This window comes from Salmo trutta, chromosome 10 (assembly GCF_901001165.1).
Source record: "Salmo trutta chromosome 10, fSalTru1.1, whole genome shotgun sequence".
NCBI lineage: Eukaryota > Metazoa > Chordata > Actinopteri > Salmoniformes > Salmonidae > Salmo > Salmo trutta.
Genome location: NC_042966.1, coordinates 21,599,532 through 21,623,477, shown reverse-complemented (window position 1 = coordinate 21,623,477; position 23,946 = coordinate 21,599,532). Strand labels below are relative to the sequence as shown.

Here is a 23,946-nt window from a genome sequence, read left to right as displayed (position 1 = left end):
TCGGGAACCCAGCTTGGGATGAACTGCAGAACTGCTGGCAATCAAACTACTCTGCTCTGTCTTCTCTTCTCAGGGCCAAGAAACTCCCTCAGAGAACGGGCTTTGCCTGGAACTCTCTCACACCTGCCAAGGCCTACAACACAAGGCCATGCAGGCTGAGGCTGGCGGTATTAGTTATTTAACGCACAGTCGTTTCACAGGAGCCAGACTGTTACACTCTAGGCCAGGGATGGGCAACTTTGATAGGGATGGGGTCCAAAGACAATCAGAGCTCATGTCTCTCTGAGGATGTTTTCATCACATCCCTGTCTGTCTCTCTTAGGATGTTTTCATCACATCACATCCCTGTCTGTCTCTCTGACGGAGAGGATGTTTTCATCACATCTCCTCCCTGCCTGTCTGTCTCTCTCCGAGACCTGTAGGATGTTTTTATCAGCTGTTATTACGAAGGGTTGCTGGCTGCTGACTCATACAGCTGTCCAGGAACTGTGAGCAGGCAGGGAATATAACTCACCCTGACGGTGGCAAAGAGCTACTCAGAAGACCAAAACAAAATGCTCTCAGCAGACCACTCAGGGAAAACCAAAGATTAAAAACTTAACAGGGGTGACTGTCAGCCAGGCTGGCCCCCTTTATACTCACAGAAGCAACCATGGACCTTTTCTACGCATGTAGGGCTTGGAGAGAACACCTTGAACAATACGAACTTGACAGTTGTTGCTCCGGTCTCTGTGGTGCTGTGGTGGTCCATCACTATGATGAACAAGCTGCTCTTTGTCAATCCTATTGTTTAGTGGACCATTGTTTATCTATCTGTCTGACTGATGAAGCTGTCAAGGAGGAGACACAAAGGCTAGTCACAGGGGAAACAAGAGGGGGGTTCCTGTTCAGTGTCCTACCTGCCCGGAAACTAGAGCATGACCTGAGACAGAAAGCAAACCTGTAACCACCTAGCATGACAGAAACTGGATGTGTACATTTCATAACAAAATGTCTGTTGGAATTTATAAACTATCCTTTTTGAGAGATAATATTTCTGATTTCCTCATATTTAGGTTTAGGTCCCTCATTATCCAATTCCTTATTCACCAGACAAGACAATGGTGGAGAAGGCTGCTTGTTTGTGAATCCATCTGGGAAGACTATATTCAATTGTGAGTGAATAGAACAATGGAGATAAATATGTGGTCTACGGAATAGGGGTGGAATATTATAACAGGAGCCAAGTGGAATTCATAGCGCGATCCAACACGTTGTATCATAGCATAAAAGACACAGACAACTAATCACAGCAGAAAGGTACGGGCAGGACAATGAAAGCAACAGAAGCCAGTGCTTTATCTGTGATCATCTCACTCTAAGCAAATATATGAAACCCTGCACATTTTGTATGCTCCTGTAACAGTATTGCTTCCGTCCCTCTCCTTGCCCCAACCTGGGCTCGAAGCAGGGGCCCTCTGAACACATCGACAAGTCAACCTCGAAGCATCATTACCTACCACTCCACAAAAGTTGTGGCCCTTGTAGGGAAACAACTACTTCAAGGTTTCGGAGTGAGTGACATCACCAATTAAAATGCTACTATTGCGCACCGCTAACTAGCTAGCCATTTCACACTGGTTGCACTCCCAAGTGATTTTTCATTATCATGACAATGTTTCAGGACAATGTTTACCATTCACAATACCAAACAGATTCTCAAGAGCATTACTTGGAATGAGTGATCTGTATGTTAGTTAGGAATTGGAATAGACATTAGTAGGTTATATTCTGCAGCAGGATGGATGCTCTGTGTGCAGGGCCTGGGTCTGAAATTTAAAACACAGTCAGGTTCTGTATCTTGTTCCCCTCTGAGTCTCCTTTAACTGTATTCTCATTAATGAATACATCCTGTCCTGCTAATGACAGATGCTGAAGAGATGTACATATGGTGATGATAATGAGCACCACAATGTTTAGAAAACAAGCCATGTATTGTACAGCACCGTACTGTGGATCTCACACATTGTCTTCGCCAACGTACAGTATGACTACTGCAAAACCTATGAATTTAAGCTATACAGCAGCTATACAGCAGCTATACAGCAGCTATACAGACTCCTGATCAGTTGATACTTACTGGATAAGTGTACACTTGGAATAAGTGCAGGGACAGGTATCTGCATAGTCCGGTTAAGTGCACTCTCGAACAACACTCCAAATGATTGCATACAGTATATCAGGAGGAGGCTAATGTAAATGACAGATTCAGCGTCAAATGCGCAAAAACAATGCATGGCCACCTTTATGTGAGAAATAGAACACACAGTAATACCACAATCTGTACAATCACACATTTACGGATACAGATGTAGGATCTTAATTTGATCACTATTTTGTTGCTGAGAATTTTCCTGCACAGAAGAAAATCCAAACATGTAGTGTATTCAAGGTTTAAAAATGCTTCTAAAGTTTGTAATTTCCACTTAAAAATGTCAGACTTGATTTTCCTAAAACAAAAAGTGTATCAACCCCTACAAAATATGTAAATTATTTATAATCCACATTATAATTCACATTTCCTGATGCTGTAGGGTTATTTACCTGCTGTATCAAGATACGGCATCTGAAATGCCGAACACACACACATACACACACATACAGTATACACTCACACTCTTACAGATAGAGAAAACACACATAAATCCACATACAAACACACACACACGCTCACACTGACCTCACACTTCTCAGAGCAGATTAACCAGCTTAGAGGGCAAGTTTTAGTATACATATACAGTGCATTTGTAATGTATTCAGACCCCTTGACTTTTTCCACATTTTGTTGGATTGGATTAACTTGCATTCCCCCCTCATCAATCTACACACAATACCCCATAATGAAAAAGCAAAAACAGGATTTGAGATGTTTTTTGCATTAAAAAAAAATTACAATAAGAAATATCACATTTACAAAAGTATTGAGACGTTCATTGAGACTCAGCATTTTGTTGAAGCACCTTTGGCAGCGATTACAGTGTTGAGTCTTCTTGGGTATAACGCTACAAGCTTTGCACACCTGTATTTGGGGAGTTTTTCCCATTCTTCTCTGCAGATCCGCTCAAGCTCTGTCAGGTTGGATGGGGAGCATCGCTGCACAGCTATTTTCAGGTCTCTCCAGAGATGTTCGATCAGGTACAAGTCCGGGCTCTGGCTGGGGCACTTAAGGACATTCAGAGACTTGTCCCGAAGCCACTCCTGTGTTGTCTTGACTGTGTGCTTAGGGTTGTTGTCTAATTAGAAGGTGAACTTTCGTCTGAGGTCCTGAGCACTCTGGAGCAGGTTTTCATCAAGGATCTCTTTGTACTTTGCTCAGTTCATCTTTCCCTCGATCCTGACTAGTCTCCCAGTCCCTGCTGCTGAAAAACATCCCCACAGCATGAGGTTTAGTGTTGAGTGAGTGATTTGTGCCAAAAACGATGCATTTCGTTTTGGAGATATTTAGCACCAGCCTATTGCTAGTTAAAAAACTGACTGGAGCTCTATATTAAGGGTGTCAGTTATTTATTTTACTGTCGTAGCCGACATGTATACTGTTGAGTCATCAACCTACATAGAGACACATGCTTTATTCAAGGTCAGTAAAAACAGAAAACAATAATGGCTCAAGCCGGCTTCCCTGCGGTACACCACACTCAACTGAATTTGCTTTAGAGGGGCTTTCATTAGGCCTCTCGAGTGGCACAGCAGTCTAAGGCACTGCATTGCAGTGGTTGAGGCATCCCTACAGACCCAGGTTTGATCCCAGGCTGTGTCGCAGCCATCCGCAACCAGGAGGCCCATGAGGCGGCACTCAATTGGCCCAGCGTCGTACGGGTTAGGGGAGGGTTTGGCAGGCTGGGATGTCCTTGTCCCATTGCACTCTAGTGACTCCTTGTTGTGCACTGGGCACATGCACGCTGACTTCGGTTGGCAGTTGTATGGTGTTTCCTCCGACTTATTGGTGCGGCTGGCTCCTGGGTTAAGCGAGCAGTGTGTCAAGAAGCAGTGCGGCTCGGCAGGGTCATGTTTCAGAGCTCTTGGCCTTTGCCTCTCCCTAGTCCGAATGGGAGTTGCAGCAATGGGACAAGACTAACTACCAATTGGATATCATGAAAAAGGGGTAAAAAATTGAAATAAAAAATATTTAGCAACTTGGATTAAAGAAAACCCTCTGTGTTCTATTAGATAGGTAACTCTCAATCCATGATAAGGCAGAGGATGCAAATCAATTATATCAAAAGCTGCACTGAAGCCTAACAAAACAGCTCCCACAATCTTCTTACTATCAATTTCTTTCAGCCACTCATCAGTCATTTGTGTCAGTGCCGAGCGGATTGTGTGCCCTTCCCTATAAGCATGCTGAAAGTCTGTTGCTAACTTGTTTTCTGTAAATTTACTTTGTACACCATTTTTTCCCCAAATTTTGCAAAGCACTGGTAACAGGCTGATTCGTTGGCTATTTGAACCAATAAAGGGTCCTCTGCTATTATTGGGCAGTGGAATGTCCTTTGCCGCCCTCCTGGCCCGAGAAAACACACCATCTTCTAGACTTAAATTGAAGATGTGGCAAACAGGAGTCGTAATGTATTCCGCTACCTACCTCAGCAATTTACCATCCAGGTTGTTGGTACGAGGTGGCTTGTCCTTATTTATCTGAATCCAAGATGGCGTAGCAGTCAGGAGTCTTTGTCTTCATCTTGTCGTGTCCCGTGTATATGTCTTTTTCTTCGCATATATTTCATATTTATTTTTAAAATATTTTTTTAACCTCAACTACAACACTCTCCTGCAACCCGCCTCACCCAATGTGGTATGGATCTGCTATTTTCTGTACTTTAGAACCGGAACCCCCAACAGAAGCTAGCCAGCTAACTAGCTACTAGCTAGTAGTCAGCTAGCCACTGCTAGCAGTCATCAGCTAACCTTTAGCCCAGACAACTCCTGCCAGTCTGCACAGCGCGATTCAATCCAGAGCATACATGACTTCTTTTTCTCCACATCTCCGGATTCCTACCGCGAGCTCTGAACCTTTTCACCTGGATCATCACAGCTAGCTAGCTGCTATCCGAGTGGCTACTCCTGGCTAACGTCTCTGTCCCGAAGCAAGCACCAATTAGCCTGGAGCTAGCCTATGCTAGGCCCATCTCCCGGCTAGCTGAAGAGGTCCATCAGCCACTCCTTGGGTTACAATACCTATTTTGCCAATTGGCCTGGACTCCTTTTACTGCCGATACGGAGCCCCACCGATCCATCACGACTGGAATACCGACGTAATCCGCCCGAGGGGGTTTTCAACAGGCTCCTCCGTCGTGACGTCCCCTGAATGCCCATCTGCTAGCCTGCTAGCCGCGGCCCGCTAGCTGTCTAGAGCATATCGGACTGTTAGTTGAAGAGGTCCATCAGCCAATGTCTTTGGCTACAATACCTATTTTGCCAATTGGACTGGACCTTTTTACTTCACGGAGCCCTACCAATCCATCATGACTGGTCTGCCGATGTAACCGCAGGAGGGGGCTACAACAGACTCTTCCGTCGCGATGTCCCCCTAAGGCCCTTCTGCTAGCCCCGGCCCGCTAGCTGTCTAAATCGCCGTGTCTCCAGCTCGCTTAGCTACTCACTAGACCCCATGATCACTCAGCTACACATGCCTCTCCCCAATGTCAACATGCCTTGTCCATTGCTGTTCTGGTTAGTGATTATTGTCTTATTTCACTGTAGAGCCTCCAGCCCTGCTCAATATGCCTTAGCTAATCCTTTTGTTCCACCTCCCACACATGCGGTGACCTCATCTGGTTTAAATGGTGTCTCTGGAGACAATTCCTCTCATCGTCACTCAATGCCTAGGTTTACCTCCACTGTATTCACATCCTACCATACCCTTGCCTGTACATTATGCCGTGAATCTATTCTACCGCGCCCAGAAACTTGCTCCTTTTACTCTCTGTTCCGAACATACTAGACAACCAGTTCTTATAGCCTTTAGCCGTACCCTTATCCTACTCCTCCTCTGTTCCTCTGGTGAGCTAGGCCCTGCTGAGCCTAGCTCCACTCCAATTCCCCAGGCGCTCTCATTTGTTGACTTCTGTAACCATGGCCTTCCCTGTGGCTCAGTTGGTAGAGCATGGTGTTTGCAATGCCAGCATGGTGTGTGCAATGCAAGGGTTGTGGGTTCGATTCCCACGGGGGCTCAGCACAAAAAAAAATGTATGAAAATGTATGCATTCACTACTGTAAGTCGCTCTGGATAAGAGTGTCTGCTAAATGACTTGAATGTAATGTAAAAGCCTTGGTTTCATGCATGTTAACATTAGAAGCCTCCTCCCTAAGTTTGTTTTATTCACTGCTTTAGCACACTCTGCCAACCTGGATGTCCTAGCCGTGTCTGAATCCTGGCTTAGGAAGGCCACCAAAAACCCTGAAATTTCCATCCCTAACTATAACATTTTCCGACAAGATAGAGCTGGCAAAGGGGGCGGAGTTGCAATCTACTGCAGAGATAGCCTGCAAAGTTCTGTCTCACTATCCAGATCTGTGGCCAAACAATTTGAGCTTCTACTTTTAAAAATCCACTTTTCCAGAAACAAGTCTTTCACCCTTGCCGCTTGCTATAGACCACCTTCTGCCCCCAGCTGTGACTTGGACACCATATGGGAATTGATTGCCCCCATCTATCTTCAGAGCTCATACTGTTACTTGACCTAAACTGGTACATGCTTAACACCCTGGCCGTCCTACAATCTACCAAGTACAACCCCAAATCCGTAAACATGGGCACCCTCATTGATATCATCCTAACCAACCTGCCCTCCAAATACACCTCTGCTGTCTTCAACCAGGATCTCAGCGATCATTGCCTCATTGCCTGCATCCGTAATGGGTCTGCGGTCAAACGACCACCCCTCATCACTGTCAAACGCTCCCTAAAACACATAATCGAGCAGGCCTTTCTAATCGACCTGGCTCGGGTATCCTGGAAGGATATTGACCTCATTCCGTCAGTAGAGGATGCCTGGTTATTCTTTAAAAGTGCATTCCTCACCATCTTAAATAAGCATGCCCCATTCAAAAAATGTAGAACCAGGAACAGATATAGCCCAGCACAAAAACATCCTGTGGCGTGCTGCATTAACATTGAATAGCCCCCGCGATATGCAACTTTTCAGGGAAGTTAGCAACCAATATAAACAGGCAGTTAGGAAAGCAAAGGCTAGCTTTTTCAAACAGAAATTTGCATCCTGTAGCACAAACTCCAAAAAGTTCTGGGACACTGTAAAGTCCATGGAGAATAAGAGCACCTCCTCCCAGCTGCTCACTGCACTGAGGCTAGGAAACACTTTCACCACCGATAAATCCACGATAATTGAGAATTTCAATAAGCATTTTTCTACGGCTGGCCATGCTTTCCACCTGGCTACCCCTACCCTGGTCAACAGCCCTTCACCCCATACAGCAACTTGCCCAAGCCTCCCCCATTTCTCCTTCACCCAAATCCAAATAGCTGATGTTCTGAAAGAGCTGCAAAATCTGGACCCCTACAAATCAGCCTGGCTAGACAATCTGGACCCTCTCTTTCTAAAATGATCCACCGAAATTGTTGCAAGCCCTATTACTAGCCTGTTCAACCTCTCTTCAAAGGGGGAGACACTCTCAACCCAAACTGTTACAGACCTATATCTATCCTCCCCTGCCTTTCTAAGGTCTTCGATAGCCAAGTTAACAAACAGATCATCGATCATTTTGACCCCCACCGTACCTTCTGCGCTATGCAGTCTGGTTTCCGAGCTGGTCATTGGTGCACCTCAGCCACGCTCAAGGTCCTAAACGATATTATAACTGCCATCAATAAGAGACAATACTGTGCAGCTGTATTCATCGACCTGGCCAAGGCTTTAGACTCTGTCAATCACCACATTCTTATCGGCTGACTCAACAGCCTTGGTTTCTCAAATGACTGCCTCGCCTGGTTCACCAACTACTTCTCAGACAGAGTTCAGTGTGTCAAATTGGAGGGCCTGTTGTCCGGACCTCTGTCAGTCTCTATGGGGGTGCCACAGAGTTCAATTCTTGGGCCGACTCTTTTCTCTGTATACATCAATAATGTCGCTCTTGCTGCTGGTAATTCTCTGATCCACCTCTACGCAGACGACACCATTCTGTATACTTCTAGCCCTTCTTTGGACACTGTGTTAACTACTCTCCAGACGAGCTTCAATGCCATACAACTCTCCTTCCGTGGCCTCCAACTGCTCTTAAATATAAGTAAAACTAAATGCATGCTCTTCAACTGATCGCTGCCTGCACCTGCCCGCCCGTCCAGCATCACTACTCCGGACAGTTCTGACTTAGAATATGTGGAGAACTACAAATACCTAGGTGTCTGGTTAGACTGTAAACTCTCCTTCCAGACTCACATTAAGCATCTCCAATCCAAAATTAAATCTAGAATCGGCTTCCTATTTCGCAAACAAAAAATCCTTCACTCATGCTGCCAAACATACCCTCGTAAAACTGACTATCCTACCGATCCTTGACTTCGGTGATGTCATTTACAAAATAGCCTCCAACACTCTACTCAGTAAATTGAATGCAGTCTATCACAGTGCCATCCGTTTTGTCAACAAAGCCCCATATACTACCCACCACTGCGACCTGTATGCTCTCGTTGGCTGGCCCTCGCTTCATATTCATCGCCAAACCCACTGGCTCCAGGTCATCTATAAGTCTTTGCTTGGTAAAGCCCTGCCTTATCTCAGCTCCCTGGTCATCATAGCAGCACCCACCCGTAGCATGCGCTCCAGCAAGTATATTTCACTGGTCACCCCCAAAGCCAATTCTTCCTTTGGCCGCCTTTCCTTCCAGTTCTCTGCTCCCAATGACTGGAACGAATTGCAAAAATCACTGAAGCTGTAGACTCTTATCTCCCTCTCTAACTTTAAGCACCAGCTGTCAGAGCAGCTCACAGATCACTGCACCTGTACATAGCCCATCTGTAAACAGCCCATCCAACTACCAAGGTATTAGGTGAACAATAGGTAAGTAAAGAAATAAAAACAAGGTGAGGCATACATACAGACACCGGTTAGTCAGGCTGATTGAGGTAGTATGTACATGTAGATATGGTTAAAGTGACTATGCATATATGATGAACAGAGAGTAGCAGTAGCGTAAAAGAGGGTTTGGCGGGTGGTGGGTGGCGGAGCACTGGTTGGTCGGGCCAATTGAGGTAGTATGTACATGAATGTATAGATAAAGTGACTATGCATATATGATAAACAGAGAGCAGCAGCAGCGTAAAAGAGGGGTTGGGGGGGGGCACACAATGCAAATAGTCTGGGTAGCCATTTGATTACCTGTTCAGGAGTCTTATGGCTTGGGGGTAAAAACTGTTGAGAAGCCTTTTTGTCCTAGGCACTCCGGTACCGCTTGCCATGCAGTAGTAGAGAGAACAGTCTATGTGGCTGGGGTCTTTGACAATTTTTAGGGCCTTCCTCTGACACCACCTGGTCCTGGATGGCAGGCAGCTTAGCCCCAGGGATGTACTGGGCCGTACGTACTACCCTCTGTAGTGCCTTGCGGTCGGAGGCCAAGCAATTGCCGTACCAGACAGTGATGCAACCAGTCAGGATGCTCTCAATGTTGCAGCTGTAGAACCTTTTGAGGATCTCAGGACCCATGCCAAATCTTTTAAGTTTCCTCAGGGGGAATAGGCTTTGTCGTGCCCTCTTCACGACTGTCTTGGTGTGTTTGGACCATTCTAGTTTGTTGTTGATGTGGACACCAAGGAACTTGAAGCTCTCAGCCTGCTCCACTACAGACCCTTTTTCTGTAGTCCACAATCATCTCCTTAGTCTTGGTTACGTTGAGGGATAGGTTGTTATTCTGGCACCACCCGGCCAGGTCTCTGACCTCCTCCCTATAGGCTGTCTCGTCGTTGTCGGTGATCAGGCCTACCACTGTTGTGTAGTCTGCAAACTTAGTGAGGGTGTTGGAGTCGTGCCTCCCCATACAGTTATTGATTTGTTTTGCTCCTTAGCACCACAGTATCTCTACTTGCACATTCATCTTCTGCACATCTATCACTCCAGTGTTTAATTGCTAAAGTGTAATTATTTCGCCACTGTGGCCTATTTATTGCCTTACCTCCCTTATCTTACCTCATTAGCACACACTGTATGTAGAATGTTCTATTGTGTTATTGACTATGTTTGTTTATTCCATTTGTAACTGTGTTGTTGTTTGTGTCGCGCCGCTTTGCTTTATCTTGGCCACGTCGCAGTTGTAAATGAGAACTTGTTCTCAACTGGCCTACCTGGTTAAATAAAGGTAAAGTAAAATAAAATAAAAATATATATTTTTATATATAGCAGCAATTTTCTCACCTCTTCCACGCCCACTTTGTGGAACTCACAACTACAGTGCTTCTCTTTCATTATTTGGTCTTTATGCATGAATATGAAGGCTCATCGTGTGTTGTTTGCATGTCATGCCTAAGTTTGCTGAAGTTATTAAAGTGGTTGGCATTATCAAAGGGTTTTGTTATAAAGAAGCCATCTGCCTCAATGAAGGATGGAGCCGAGTTCATTTTTCATTTAAAGTAGTCCAGAGCTTTTTTCTAGCATTCTTTATATCTTTTATCTTTGTTCCATAGTATAGTTCCTTCTCCTTGTTCAGTTTAGTTACGTGATTTCTCAATTTACTGTATGCCTACACAGTAGCCTGTTGGTATGTGTGGGCGATGCGCACAAGACAGAAAAGAGCTCTCTCACACACACACACACATACACACTTCATGTTGCCATGACAAAGTGAAAGCGTGAGAACGGGAGAACATAAAAGCAATCAGTATCTGAATCCTGGAGAGGAGGTTTATTATGACACCGCTCTTAAACACCAAACCAAACAAACACTGAATTCCACATGCAGCTCGATATGAAGCCATGCCAAGCACTAAGCATGTGAATAACTCCCATGTACATGGATCACATGTACTGTGCTGCTGTTAAACTGTCAGTTTCTTCATCATGTACATGTTCTTACTGCACTGCTACTGTTTCAGCAGAGATGGAGCAAAAGTCCAGATAGAGTACTGTTGTATTCGTGCCGCGATTCATGCAATTCAGAAACAGTGTGAAGGTGAGTCATTCGATACCCCATACAGACCTCAGAGGCACAAGTAGAGGAGTACAGATACAAAAAGTAATGCTCTCATACTGCGGAGTGCATCATGTGCCGTGCTGTTACTACCTATAGACCATGTGAATGTGTGGTGATGTTACTACCTATAGACCATGTGAATGTGTAGTGATGTTACTACCTATAGACCATGTGAATGTGTAGTGATGTTACTACCTATAGACCATGTGAATGTGTAGTGATGTTACTACCTATAGACCATGTGAATGTGTGGTGATGTTACTACCTATAGACCATGTGAATGTGTAGTGATGTTACTACCTATAGACCATGTGAATGTGTAGTGATGTTACTACCTATAGACCATGTGAATGAGTAGTGATGTTACTACCTATAGACCATGTGAATGTGTAGTGATGTTACTACCTATAGACCATGTGAATGTGTAGTGATGTTACTACCTATAGACCATGTGAATGTGTGGTGATGTTACTACCTATAGACCATGTGAATGTGTAGTGATGTTACTACCTATAGACCATGTGAATGTGTAGTGATGTTACTACCTATAGACCATGTGAATGTGTGGTGATGTTACTACCTATAGACCATGTGAATGTGTAGTGATGTTACTACCTATAGACCATGTGAATGTGTAGTGATGTTACTCCCTATAGACCATGTGAATGTGTGGTGATGTTACTACCTATAGACCATGTGAATGTGTAGTGATGTTACTACCTATAGACCATGTGAATGTGTAGTGATGTTACTACCTATAGACCATGTGAATGTGTAGTGATGTTACTACCTATAGACCATGTGAATGTGTAGTGATGTTACTACCTATAGACCATGTGAATGTGTAGTGATGTTACTACCTATAGACCATGTGAATGTGTAGTGATGTTACTACATATAGACCATGTGAATGTGTAGTGATGTTACTACCTATAGACCATGTGAATGTGTAGTGATGTTACTACCTATAGACCATGTGAATGTGTAGTGATGTTACTACCTATAGACCATGTGAATGTGTAGTGATGTTACTACCTATAGACCATGTGAATGTGTAGTGATGTTACTCCCTATAGACCATGTGAATGTGTAGTGATGTTACTACCTATAGACCATGTGAATGTGTGGTGATGTTACTACCTATAGACCATGTGAATGTGTAGTGATGTTACTACCTATAGACCATGTGAATGTGTAGTGATGTTACTACCTATAGACCATGTGAATGTGTAGTGATGTTACTACCTATAGACCATGTGAATGTGTAGTGATGTTACTGCCTATAGACCATGTGAATGTGTGGTGATGTTACTACCTGTAGACCATGTGAATGTGTAGTGATGTTACTCCCAATAGACCATGTGAATGTGTGGTGATGTTACTACCTGTAGACCATGTGAATGTGTAGTGATGTTACTCCCTATAGACCATGTGAATGTGTGGTGATGTTACTACCTATAGACCATGTGAATGTGTAGTGATGTTACTGCACTCCCCTTGAACTCAGCCTTCCACTGGGCCGACTCATCATGCTGATGCACAGGCTGACATCTGTCACTCAGATGGGGGTTTGGATACACAGTCAGTGGATGAGATTGAGATGCTTACTGACTACATGTGTGTTGAGGTGGGACGGTACTGCAAGGTCACAGACTTACTGTGTGTGTGCGTGTGTGTGTGTGTGTGTGTGTGTGTGTGCGTGCGTGCGTGCGTGTGTGTGTACGCTCATGTGACTAAAATGTAAATGTTAGTCTCCTGTGTTCTCTGTTGTGTGTAGATTAGAGCCAGATCAGAAGCAACCATTGAGCCATTCTATACGGTGGTACACTGTGGAAATTGAAAACATTGCTGTTTACAGTGAGGTATGAAAAGCGTTTACTCCTCTCACAGCATTCATCCTGATTTAACCTCTGACTCTGAGGGGTTCTGCTGAAGTGTGTGTGAGTGGGCTTGAAGTTATGGTGTGACTGCAATCAGTCCTTCTCCCTCTCTCTCTTTCTCTCTCTCTCGCTCTTTCCCCCTCTGTCACAGACCCTGCATCAAGGGTAGATTATTAATTAGTCACAGCTTTAGCTGCCTGTCTGACAGGTGTGACGTGGAGGTTACAGGTGCTTTGATTGTTCCGCCACTCTGACAGCCCAAAGAGATGAAACAGAGGGAAACAACTGTCTGAATCAATAGGCGCTTGTTGCTGACATGGCTCCCCTTCCTCTGTCTGTCTCTCTGTGACGGGAGGAAGACAAAAGGGTGATGTCGCCGCTGCCGTAAGTAAACAAGACCGCTGCCGCTCTCTCCTCTCTCTTGGGCGGCGCAGCGTTTAGCTCTCTGTAGGGCTCTCTGTTTGATTTTGAGACTTAAGCTAGACGAAGCTACTCGGAGTCGGTTGGGAATATTAATATGAGGACTGGGTAAATCCTCCAGACATACAAAGCTCTTTCTTTTCTGCTCTCTGTCTCATTCACTCTTTCCGTCTCTATTTGCTCTCTATCGGCCCTCTCCCTTTCTTTCATTTTTTCCCTCTTGCTCTGCTTTCTCTATATACTGTATCGCTCTCTCTCTTCCACTCCTTCTCCTGCGCTCTCTCTCTCTCTCTCTCCCTCTCACACGCTCTCTCTCTCTCACGCTCTCTCTCTCTCACGCTCTCTCTCTCACGCTCTCTCTCTCACTCGCTCTCCACTCCTTCTCCTTCGCTTAATCCGGCTTTCAAGGGCTGTAGTCTCTTATAAAGTATCACTTTACCTTGAGTAAGATGGCAATTAACGTTCATCTCCATTACAGTAGGAGGATGGTTCTAAATGAGAGCTTGCTCTTTTTTTTACTGTCATTATCATGAGAAAAAAGACACTACCAGACCTGTCATGTACTTACCTAACAAAAACATCAATATTACTAATTGTTCATTATTTCGACCCATGGTGGGCTGATACTGGGACAAGGCATGTGTATTGTAAAGTGAGAATAGCTGTTTATTGATGTGTTATATGTCCCCACAAGTGACATACCTAATATTTGTGTGTTATTGACATATAACTACAATGGTTAAATGTCACTATCTTGACTTATTCCAAATCCCTCTATCATTACTCCATTTTGTGTCTTGTCTCTTCAGAGGGAGGTCAGATTAACAACACCGTGGGCCAGCCACACCCCTACCCTGCTCTGAGCCAGCTGGCTCACGTCTATGAACAACAACAACCTGGGAAGGAACTCAACAAGTACGCCTCGCTCAAGCTCGTCGGTGAGTGTCTGCTTTGTCCTGCTTTGTTGACGCTGTCTGTGTCTGTAGAGGCCTGGGTTCGACTAAGTCTAGAACGAGTAAGCCTTGTTCGAGCCAGAACGGCCCAACGACTAAGTAGTGTATACCATTATGTATACAGTTGTGGCCAAAAGTTTTGAGACTGACACAAATATTAATTTTCACAGTCTGCTGCCTCAGTTCGTATGATGACAATTTGCATATACTCCAGAATGTTATGAAGAGTGATCAGATGAATTGCAAAGTCCCTCTTTGCCATGCAAATTAACTGAATCCCCCCCAAAAACATTTCCACTGCATTTTAGCCCTGCCACAAAAGGACCAGCTGACATCATGTCAGTGATTCTCTCATTAACACAGGTGCGAGTGTTGACGAGGACAAGGCTTGAGATCACTCTGTCATGCTGATTGAGTTCAAATGACAGACTGGAAGCTTCAAAAGGAGGGTGGTGCTTGGAATCATTGTTCTTCCTCTGTCAACCATGCTTACCTGCAAGGAAACACGTGCCGTCATCATTGCTTTGCACAAAAGGGCTTCACAGGCAAGGATTTTGCTGCCAGTAAGATTGCCCCTAAATCAACCATTTATTGGATCATCAAAAACTTCAAGGAGAGCAGTTCAATTGTTGTGAAGAAGGCTTCAGGACGCCCAAGAAAGTCCAGCAAGCGCCAGGACCATCTCCTAAAGTTGATTCAGCTGCGGGATCGGGGCACCACCAGTACAGAGCTTGCTCAGGAATGGCAGCAGGCAGGTGTGAGTGCATCTGAAGACTTTTGGAGGATGGCCTGGTGTCAAGAAGGGCAGCAAAGAAGCCACTTCTCTCCAGGAAAAACATCAGGGACAGACTGATATTCTGCAAAAGGTACAGGGATTGGACTGCTGAGGACTGGGGTAAAGTCATTTTCTCTGATGAATCCCCTTTCCGATTGTTTGGGGCATCCGGAAAAAAGCTTGTCCGGAGAAGACAAGGTGAGCGCTACCATCAGTCCTGTGTCATGCCAACAGTAAAGCATCCTGAGACCATTCATGTGTGGGGTTGCTTCTCAGCCAAGGGAGTGGGCTCACTCACAATTTTGCCTAAGAACACAGCCATGAATAAAGAATGGTACCAACACATCCTCTGAGAGCAACTTCTCCCAACCATCCAGGAACAGTTTGGTGTCGAACAATGCCTTTTCCAGCATGATGGAGCACCTTGCCATAAGGCAAAAGTGATAACTAAGTGGCTCGGGGAACAAATCATCGATATTTTGGGTCCATGGCCAGGAAACTCCCCAGACCTTAATCCCATTGAGAACTTGTGGTCAATCCTCAAGAGGCAGCTGGACAAACAAAACCCCACAAATTCTGACCAACTCCAAGCATTGATTATGCAAGAATGGGCTGCCATCAGTAAGGATGTGGCCCAGAAGTCAATTGACATTGCAGAGGTCTTGAAAAAGAAGGGCCAACACTGCAAATATTGACTCTTTGCATCAACTTCATGTAATTGTCAATAAAAGCCTTTGACACTTCTGAAATGCTTGTAATTATAATTAAGTATTCCATAGTAACATCTGACAAAAATATCTAAAGACACTGAGGCAGCAGACTTTGTGAAAATTGATATTTGTGTCATTCTCAAAACTTTTGGCCACAACTGTACACTACGTTTCATAAAGGGTTTCTGTATATTGCCCACTTTCGCTGGAGCTAAAGACCGGTGGGTGTCTAATATAAAAGTCTCACAGTCACAGTCAAAAACAGAATCAATTTGTTTGGTGGTTGACATTCTGTACATTTCATTCCACTGACGGCATATTTGATTTGAATAGAGCCTAAACCACTTTTTAATTTCAATACCATAATACATACGAGCAAAGCAAACAACAATTTATTTGAGTAGAAGTCGTGCTGAGTCTTATTCTTTAGTATGCTAAAGGCAGCTCCCCCAGAAACAAAATGATAGGATCCATCTGGCTCTGAGTACTGTATAATCCCAGTCACTACCTTTGGAAAACACAACATCACGGGAATGCAAAATACCCACATCTCATTGAGATGTTAAATGTAGGAGTAAAGCTCTTAATTTTAAATGCAATTCCCAATCCATCACTTTACCATTCAGTCCCTGACTCATTTTGAACAGATTGTTGTGATTGTTTACACAAAGACACTCCATTATGCTGGGGCATTCAGAGGGAGTAGAGAAGATGAAGTGTTTTTCTGTTTTGTGTTTATGCCACACAGTTTATATAACCATTAGCTATTCAATCTGAGACAATTAAGAATGGGAAATGTTGACTGGTATGGCCCATATCTCCTATGTTTGACTAATAAATTGAGCTTAGTAGCTTGGTATTCATGAGGCTATCTGCATACTGGAGTAGGTCCACAATACCAGCAACTTTTTTAGAGACACCTATATTTGCTCCTCCTCCTCTTCCTCCCCCTCTTCCTCCCCTTCTTCCTCCTCCTCCCCCTCCTCTTCCTTCTCCCCCTCATCATCCTTTTCCTCCCCTCTTTCCCGTGCTCCTCTCCCTCTACCTCCAAGCCTAATCTCAATGTGATTCTCCTTTTCTCATCTTCACCTTTCCGCTCCCCAGGACTCTATCTGATTTAATGTCTGTAATAGAGGGTCTCCCACCCCCAGTATTCAGAGCCTTGACTACGGCCTAACTGATAGCTTCTCATTCTAGAGCCGCTCTCCAATGAGATTGCACGGGAGTTATTTTAATCTGCTTTAGAAAGGAATGGACGCATAGTCCCAAGAGACCATCTCCATCTCCTGGAGTCATGAACCGATGATATGCACGTGGAGACGCACAATAACGAGGGCAGCCGAGAGGGACAGGAAGAGGGAGAGAGACGGAGACAGAGAAAGAGAGCGGCACGGAGACAGACGATAAATGGTGCCTTCATTTGAGCTGTGTTATTGCGAAACTTTAACTGAGCACTTTTTCTTCTCTCCCCCATATTGCTCTGCCCTTATTCCACTCATCACAAGTGGCCTGAAGGAAAGAAACACTCTAGTTTGAAACCACAGTGTTGTTTTCCCCTTTTTTCTTTAATTGCCTTTCTGTCACATTCCCAACGGTAGCTACAGAATCCTCAGGCTGAGAGCTGATAAGCCACAATTCTGCAAATCAATATGTATCTGTACTGTCCCCAAGCGAATCTATAAGGTCACACTATTGGATTTTAGAACCAGACATGGAGAGACGGACTAATAAAAGGGACCCAGTACCCAAAACGTAACCCTGAAGACGGTTTGGATATCTCTATCTTTCACTGGAGCAAATGGCCAATTACTATGTATGGCATTGCAAATGCATTTGTGTCTCACTACTCCACCACCCCAATACCATAGAGACCAACAGTTAGGCTATCGCTGGCATTTCTCAGATACTATTGTAGCCTAATTGGAGTTGACACATCATTTAGTCCCTACAGTCCCGACGCCAAGCATCCACATTTGAATTGTTTTTGTATGTCTGTGGCCTTTTGTGACGGAGGAACTTACTCTGTCTGTCTGTGGTTATTCTGTTTCTCGTCACGTTTCCCTGTGAATGTGTGTGTGCCGTTGAGCTGACTGTTGCTAGATTGATTTATGTGTCGCCTGACTGAGTTTGATCCCAGGGGCGGTTTTCTTGCAGCCAGGCAGACAGGCAGACATGAGGCGAGCTCACCGTTCACAGTGCCTCGCCATGCCCTCCTGGCTCGTTTTCCTGCACTAGAAGGAGAGCAGAGCAATAAACTCGATGCATAGTTGCAGCGGCAAGTCAAACTCCCCTAGTATGTTAACTTTATCTTCAAGGATGTGAAAAGCGAAGGGCCATCCACCTTAACCTAAGAGTCACACTAGGATGCTCATTGCTCAACAGCTAAGGTTAAAGATTATTGAGTGAACCGGGGAATGTGAATCACCCAGTAAAAAGGACACATTTCTCAGTGATAAGAGCGATTACAGATTGCCGACATGAACGACAGAGAAATTAATGAGTTCAATTTAACGTGACTAAATTGAATGATGTAGGCTAGCTGGAGGGCACAGGTCTTGGGAGACAGGAAGCATATGAGGCAGAGAATGCTATAGCCTAGACAATGTTCACCTGCCTAGAAATGCCTTCATATCAATTGATCAGCAGAGTCCAATTTAAATTCTCCTCATTTACGGTATTTACAGTACATGTGTAGAAGTAGTAGCCTGCAGTGTCTGTATTATATCATAGGGTTTCAACCAAAGCATTCTGTGTTACTTTGATGGTTGTAGGCTGTCTGGGTGATTCCAGGGCCGTTGGAAAGGTTGAGCGAAATATAATTCCTTCTGAGCAAGTTTCTCCTCCAACAGGGTGAAGTAGAAAACATGTTTTATTTCAGACTCAGTGCTCGATAAAGGAACTAACATTTATAATAAAGTTTGGAATGTGATGAATGTACCCTGAACGGCATGGCTGAAGTATGTGGATTCCTTATGATCTGAACAATGCTCCATGTTTGTTTTGGTATGGTATTACAGTAGGGGAAAGAACTAGAGTTAAAGGTAATGGTAAGTGCACAACCAGAGACGACTTTTGGGAGCGTAGGCTACTAAAGGTGCTATAGGGCAGTATTACTGTAGTATTATAAACTACAAAACATCTTAAACATATGCATCTGCCTCTATCTCCATGCAGCGGCCAAGGCCAACGGCGACTTCTACAACAAGCGGCGTCTGATGGTGGACCTGCCATCCGAAGGCGGCCTCCCCCTCCAACACATGAACGCCATGCGACCTATGAACCCCATGACCAACAACCCTATTTCCCACAACCCAATTAATAACCCCACCATGACCCACAATCCAATGAACAACCCCATGGCCCACATCAACCCCACGGCCCACATCAACCCCACGGCCCACATCAACCCCACGGCCCACATCAACCCCACGGCCCACATCAACCCCACTGCCCACAACAACCCCATGTCCCACAACAACCCCATGTCTCACAACAACCCCATGTCTCACAACAACCCCATGTCTCACAAAACCCCCATGTCCTACATCAAGCCCATGTCCCACAACAACCCCATGTCCCACAATAACCCCATGGCCCACAACAACCCCATGGCCCACACCAACCCCATGGCCCACAACAACCCCATGGCCCACAACAACCCCATGGCCCACAACAACCCCATGGCCCACACCAACCCCATGGCCCACAACAACCCCATGGCCCACAACAACCCCATGGCCCACACCAATCCCATGGCCCACAACATCCCCATGGCCCACAGCATCCCCATGGCCCACACCAACCCCATGGCCCACAGCATCCCCATGGCCCACAACAACCCCATGGCTCACAACAATCCCATGGCCCACAACAACCCCATGGCCCACAATCCCATGAATCCCATTAGCCCCCTGGGCTCCCTAGGCCCAGAGCCCGTGGCCACCTACATCACAGAGATGCCCAGCAGCTTGCCCATTCTATCCAGCTCCCACCAGGGCTCCACCATGCCAGCCGCGCCCAAGCTGAACGCACAGAAGCCCCAAAGACTCTGCAGCAGTGGCTGTGGCGGCGACAGAGTCAGTAATAAAGGTTCAGGAGCCATGACCATGTCCAGCATGACTAGAACAGGGACTTTCCCGGGGCCTCACCGCCACACCGGGACGGTTCCCGGGCCTCACCACCAACAACAACACCACCACCAACATCAAGAGCAACAACACCACCCACTGGCCTACAGCTCCAACACCATCGCAGCCCTCAGGGGGATGGGGGGGGGGATGGGTCTGAAGGGCTGGGACGGGACTGAGACGGTAGGCAGGAGGAAGGGTTACGGCTCCAAGAGGCCCCAGTGTACAGTGGAGCAGATCAACAAGCTGCACAGTCAGTCCCGCTCCCAGAGCCACAGTCAGCACTTCCTGCCCACCCAGCCTTACTTTGTGACCAACAGTAAGACGGAGGTAACTGTGTGAGAGAGTGGGAGAGGGGGACGAAGGTTGCCCAAAGCAGAGTCACCCAATAGGCAAAGAGGGAGAGGACAGAGATGGTGGTGTGTAAGGCCCAGGTTGTTTTGTGTCTTTCTGGGAGCGGGGGCCAGAACAGTGCACCCTGGTGGTGTGGCAGTGTGCTTGCGTGTGCTGTCCAGTATGAGTGGGTAACTGCACATGTGACTGTCAGTCAATCCTACACAGATCCTCAGTCAGAGGGCAGGGGGGCGGGATTGTATAACCATGGCAACGTCCAACAGAAGTATCAAATTCATTGTGTGTGTTATAATATCTGTGTAATGACAACATTATCAACCAATGACAGTGAAACGTGAATACAGCAACAGCAAAAGGAAACATGAGATTGCCATGGATTGCATTACCAAATCTGACAAGCAATATGAGATCTATGGACACCACAATGGCTGGGGCTAAAACATTGAGCAGGGAAACAACAAACTGTGGGGAAAGGAAAAGACATTCATTAAGGAGGCTCTCTCCTACAAAGCCATTGAATCAGCCATAGTTTTAGGGTTATGGGATATGGCTATGAACATTATGGGCTTTGTTCTGTGCTTGTAGCCTTGAAAAGTCTCTTGGTCATCAACACAGAGAATGGAGGCCATTGTCCTGTATATTTGAAGTACAGTACTTGATCACAGCTGACCCGAAGGCAAGGAGGCGGAAGTATTATCTGGAGGATTGTACTGTACTCCTGAAAGACTCATCAGTCCCAATGCTGTTCACACATAGAATCACAGAGAATCTGTGATCCAATATTTAAAGATGTGACTACAGACCATGGCCATCTGTAGTGATACCAGCAAGCTTTTATATTCCCCTTTTTCTCTCTCTTTCATTCTCTCTATCCCTCTGAGAAAAGACAACCTTCAGGTAAAGACAATGTAAAGAGAGAGAAAGTGGTTCTGAATCGTTTCTGTTCTACAGTGTATGGCAAGGCCCCAATAAGAACTATGAAACCCTATTGAGAGATATCCCTCACCTGTATTATTGCTACACGGTATTGTGATTTATATAATGTACCAACATTTGTATTTCTGTTTGTATTTTTGTATGACTGTGTCCTCGTGGCCATCTCTTCACTCTGGCATTTGTGGAAAATACTGTTGCTAGGGCATCCAAATATATGATGGTCTAAAAGTAGAAGACAAAACCTCTTCAAGCAAATTGAACAGTCAAATCTATACAAGCTGAATTTATAGTCCCATTTCAGCCTATAGAAAGCATACTGCATTCATGTACTTATTGTAAACATCCCCCATGTGTTTCTGATTGTAAACATCCCCCATGTGTTTCTGATTGTAAACATCCCCCATGTGTTTCTGATTGTAAACATCCCCCATGTGTTTCTGATTGTAAACTTCCCCCATGTGTTTCTGATTGTAAACATCCCCCATGTGTTTCTGATTGTAAACATCCCCCATGTGTTTCTGATTGTAAACATCCCCCATGTGTTTCTGATTGTAAACATCCCCCATGTGTTTCTGATTGTAAACATCCTCCATGTGTTTCTGATTGTAAACATCCTCCATGTGTTTCTGATTGTAAACATCCCCCATGTGTTTCTGATTGCAAACAAACCCCTCATGTGTTTATTTTCTTTCTCTTCTTTGTTCATGTAAAGGACGTCACGCTGCTTGTTTATCGAGTACCACTTCCTCCCGATTCGGCCCATACCAAATAAGAATTTGTTCTTAACTGACTTCCCTAGTTAAATAAAAAAATAAAAAATTCCTAGCGCAAACTCTGCCTTGCTAGGACACGTGACCACCCTCCTGAAGTGTCTTACCAGTCAGCGCCACTCGAAAAGCTAGCTAAGAGCGTCTGCTAAATGACTTAAATGTAAATGTAAATGTACACTGGTGCAAGTGGGGACACTTCAGGCTGAGGAGTAAGTTTCACACATCTCCATGTGCTACATTCACCCCCAAACTTACTCAACTGCGACCCCAGCTTTGAGCTGAGCGCAACTGTACATCTGAGTCACTAGGCACCACTGTAAAGGACATCACGCTGCTTGCTTAGCCAGTACCACTTCCTCCCAAGTTGGCCCATACTTGGCGCGAACTCAGGACCTCTGCCTGGCTGACCATCCTCCTTACACCTGACCATCCTCTTAAAGCGATTTACAAGTCGGTTCCACGTGAAAAGCTAGCTATTCGCTGGCGCAAGTAGGGACACTTCATGATTAGGAGTAAGTCTCATACATCTCCATGTGCTACACTCCCCTGGTGGTTCCACTGTGTAAGCCATGATAAATAACATCAATGTTTTCAGGATGTGCATTATCACAATATTCAATTGAATTAATCCAGCTATGCGGAAATCTGGAAATATGAACCCCAAACCAACAACATTAAAGTTCACACTGCTCTCAGTGCAGCGGGAAGGCAGATGGGAAGGCAGGCAGGGAGGGAGGCAAACCAGGCAGGCAAAGGAACTCAAACAGAACATATTTTGTCTGAGCAGTGCACCGGGAAGGCAGGGAGGGAGGCAGGCAGAGAGGCAGGAAGGCAGGCAGGGAGGCAGTCAGAGATGCAGGGAGGGAGGCGGGCAGGTAGGGTTACAGGCAGAGGAGGAGGCAGGCAGGCAAACCAGGGAGTCAAAGCAGCTCAAGCATAACATATTTTGTCTGAGCAGCATTCTGCACTCAGCATAACTTAATAGAGAAGAGTCATCCTTCACACTGTGTTCTTCCCAGCAGCAGACTCGGAGTGCATTCAGAGCACAGTTGGTCAGCGGGACTCACTCTGAAGTAGCAGTCATACAGCTCTGAGACGCTGAGAGGGCAGGAGATACTGGAGTATTACTAGTGTAGTATATTACTACTTTGTCAATGATTGCCTTCTCGTGACTGTCCTTATAGTAATGTTATGATATCATAGCTTTATCATTTCCATAGTTTTACCTGGCTTGATTCGGCCCACTCGGACAAAGTGTATAAGGTCCCTAGCAGACCATTCCACACTAGCACACCATTTAGAATGCATGGCCATGCCAATGCATTCCCTCATTCTAAGTGTGCCAGTCTGGATATTGGAATGGAGCCTAATTCCCCCTCATCACATCTGATCCTTTCTTCCCCTCTAAAGCCAGGTGTCTGAAATTAGCAGATCGCCGAGCCAGCCAGCTCCTGCCTACCCAGCCTAGTTCCTGATTGACCTGCTGCCAAAGAAAATTGTTTCTGCTCTGCTGAAAGGAGCGAAATTAAGACTGGATGGTGCGAGTGGCCTAATTAGTGGAATCAGACCCTCTCGTTCCCCCACTCTGCTCTTGCCTCACGGTAGCAAATTGATCGAAGGAGTCGGGTGGTCGATACAATCAGGGCTGCCAGGCATGCAGCTGAAGTCTTGTATTAACTGCCTGGCTGAATATGATTTAGTATTGTGTAGTATAGTGTTGCTCGTTAATAACAACAATCACCCTGGATTTCTGTATGGCTTGAACATAAACTACCCCTGATTGAGAGACCAATTAACATAAACTAACCCTGATTGAGGGAACAATTGAGGCAAACCTGTACAGTAC

The 23,946-nt window shown here is 45.4% G+C and overlaps 1 protein-coding gene across 1 annotated transcript in view; it reads left to right on the top strand.

Moving 5' to 3' along the window:
* Positions 1-21,779, top strand: part of shisa9a (shisa family member 9a) — a 46,897-nt gene extending 25,118 nt beyond the window's left edge. Inside the window, exons 3-4 of the mRNA XM_029763939.1 lie at positions 14,285-14,413; positions 19,088-21,779. Coding sequence (XP_029619799.1) covers positions 14,285-14,413; positions 19,088-20,382 — 1,424 coding nt within the window. The 3' untranslated portion in view covers positions 20,383-21,779. The remainder of the gene's footprint in view (positions 1-14,284; positions 14,414-19,087) is intronic.
* The last annotated feature ends 2,167 nt before the right edge of the window (positions 21,780-23,946 follow it).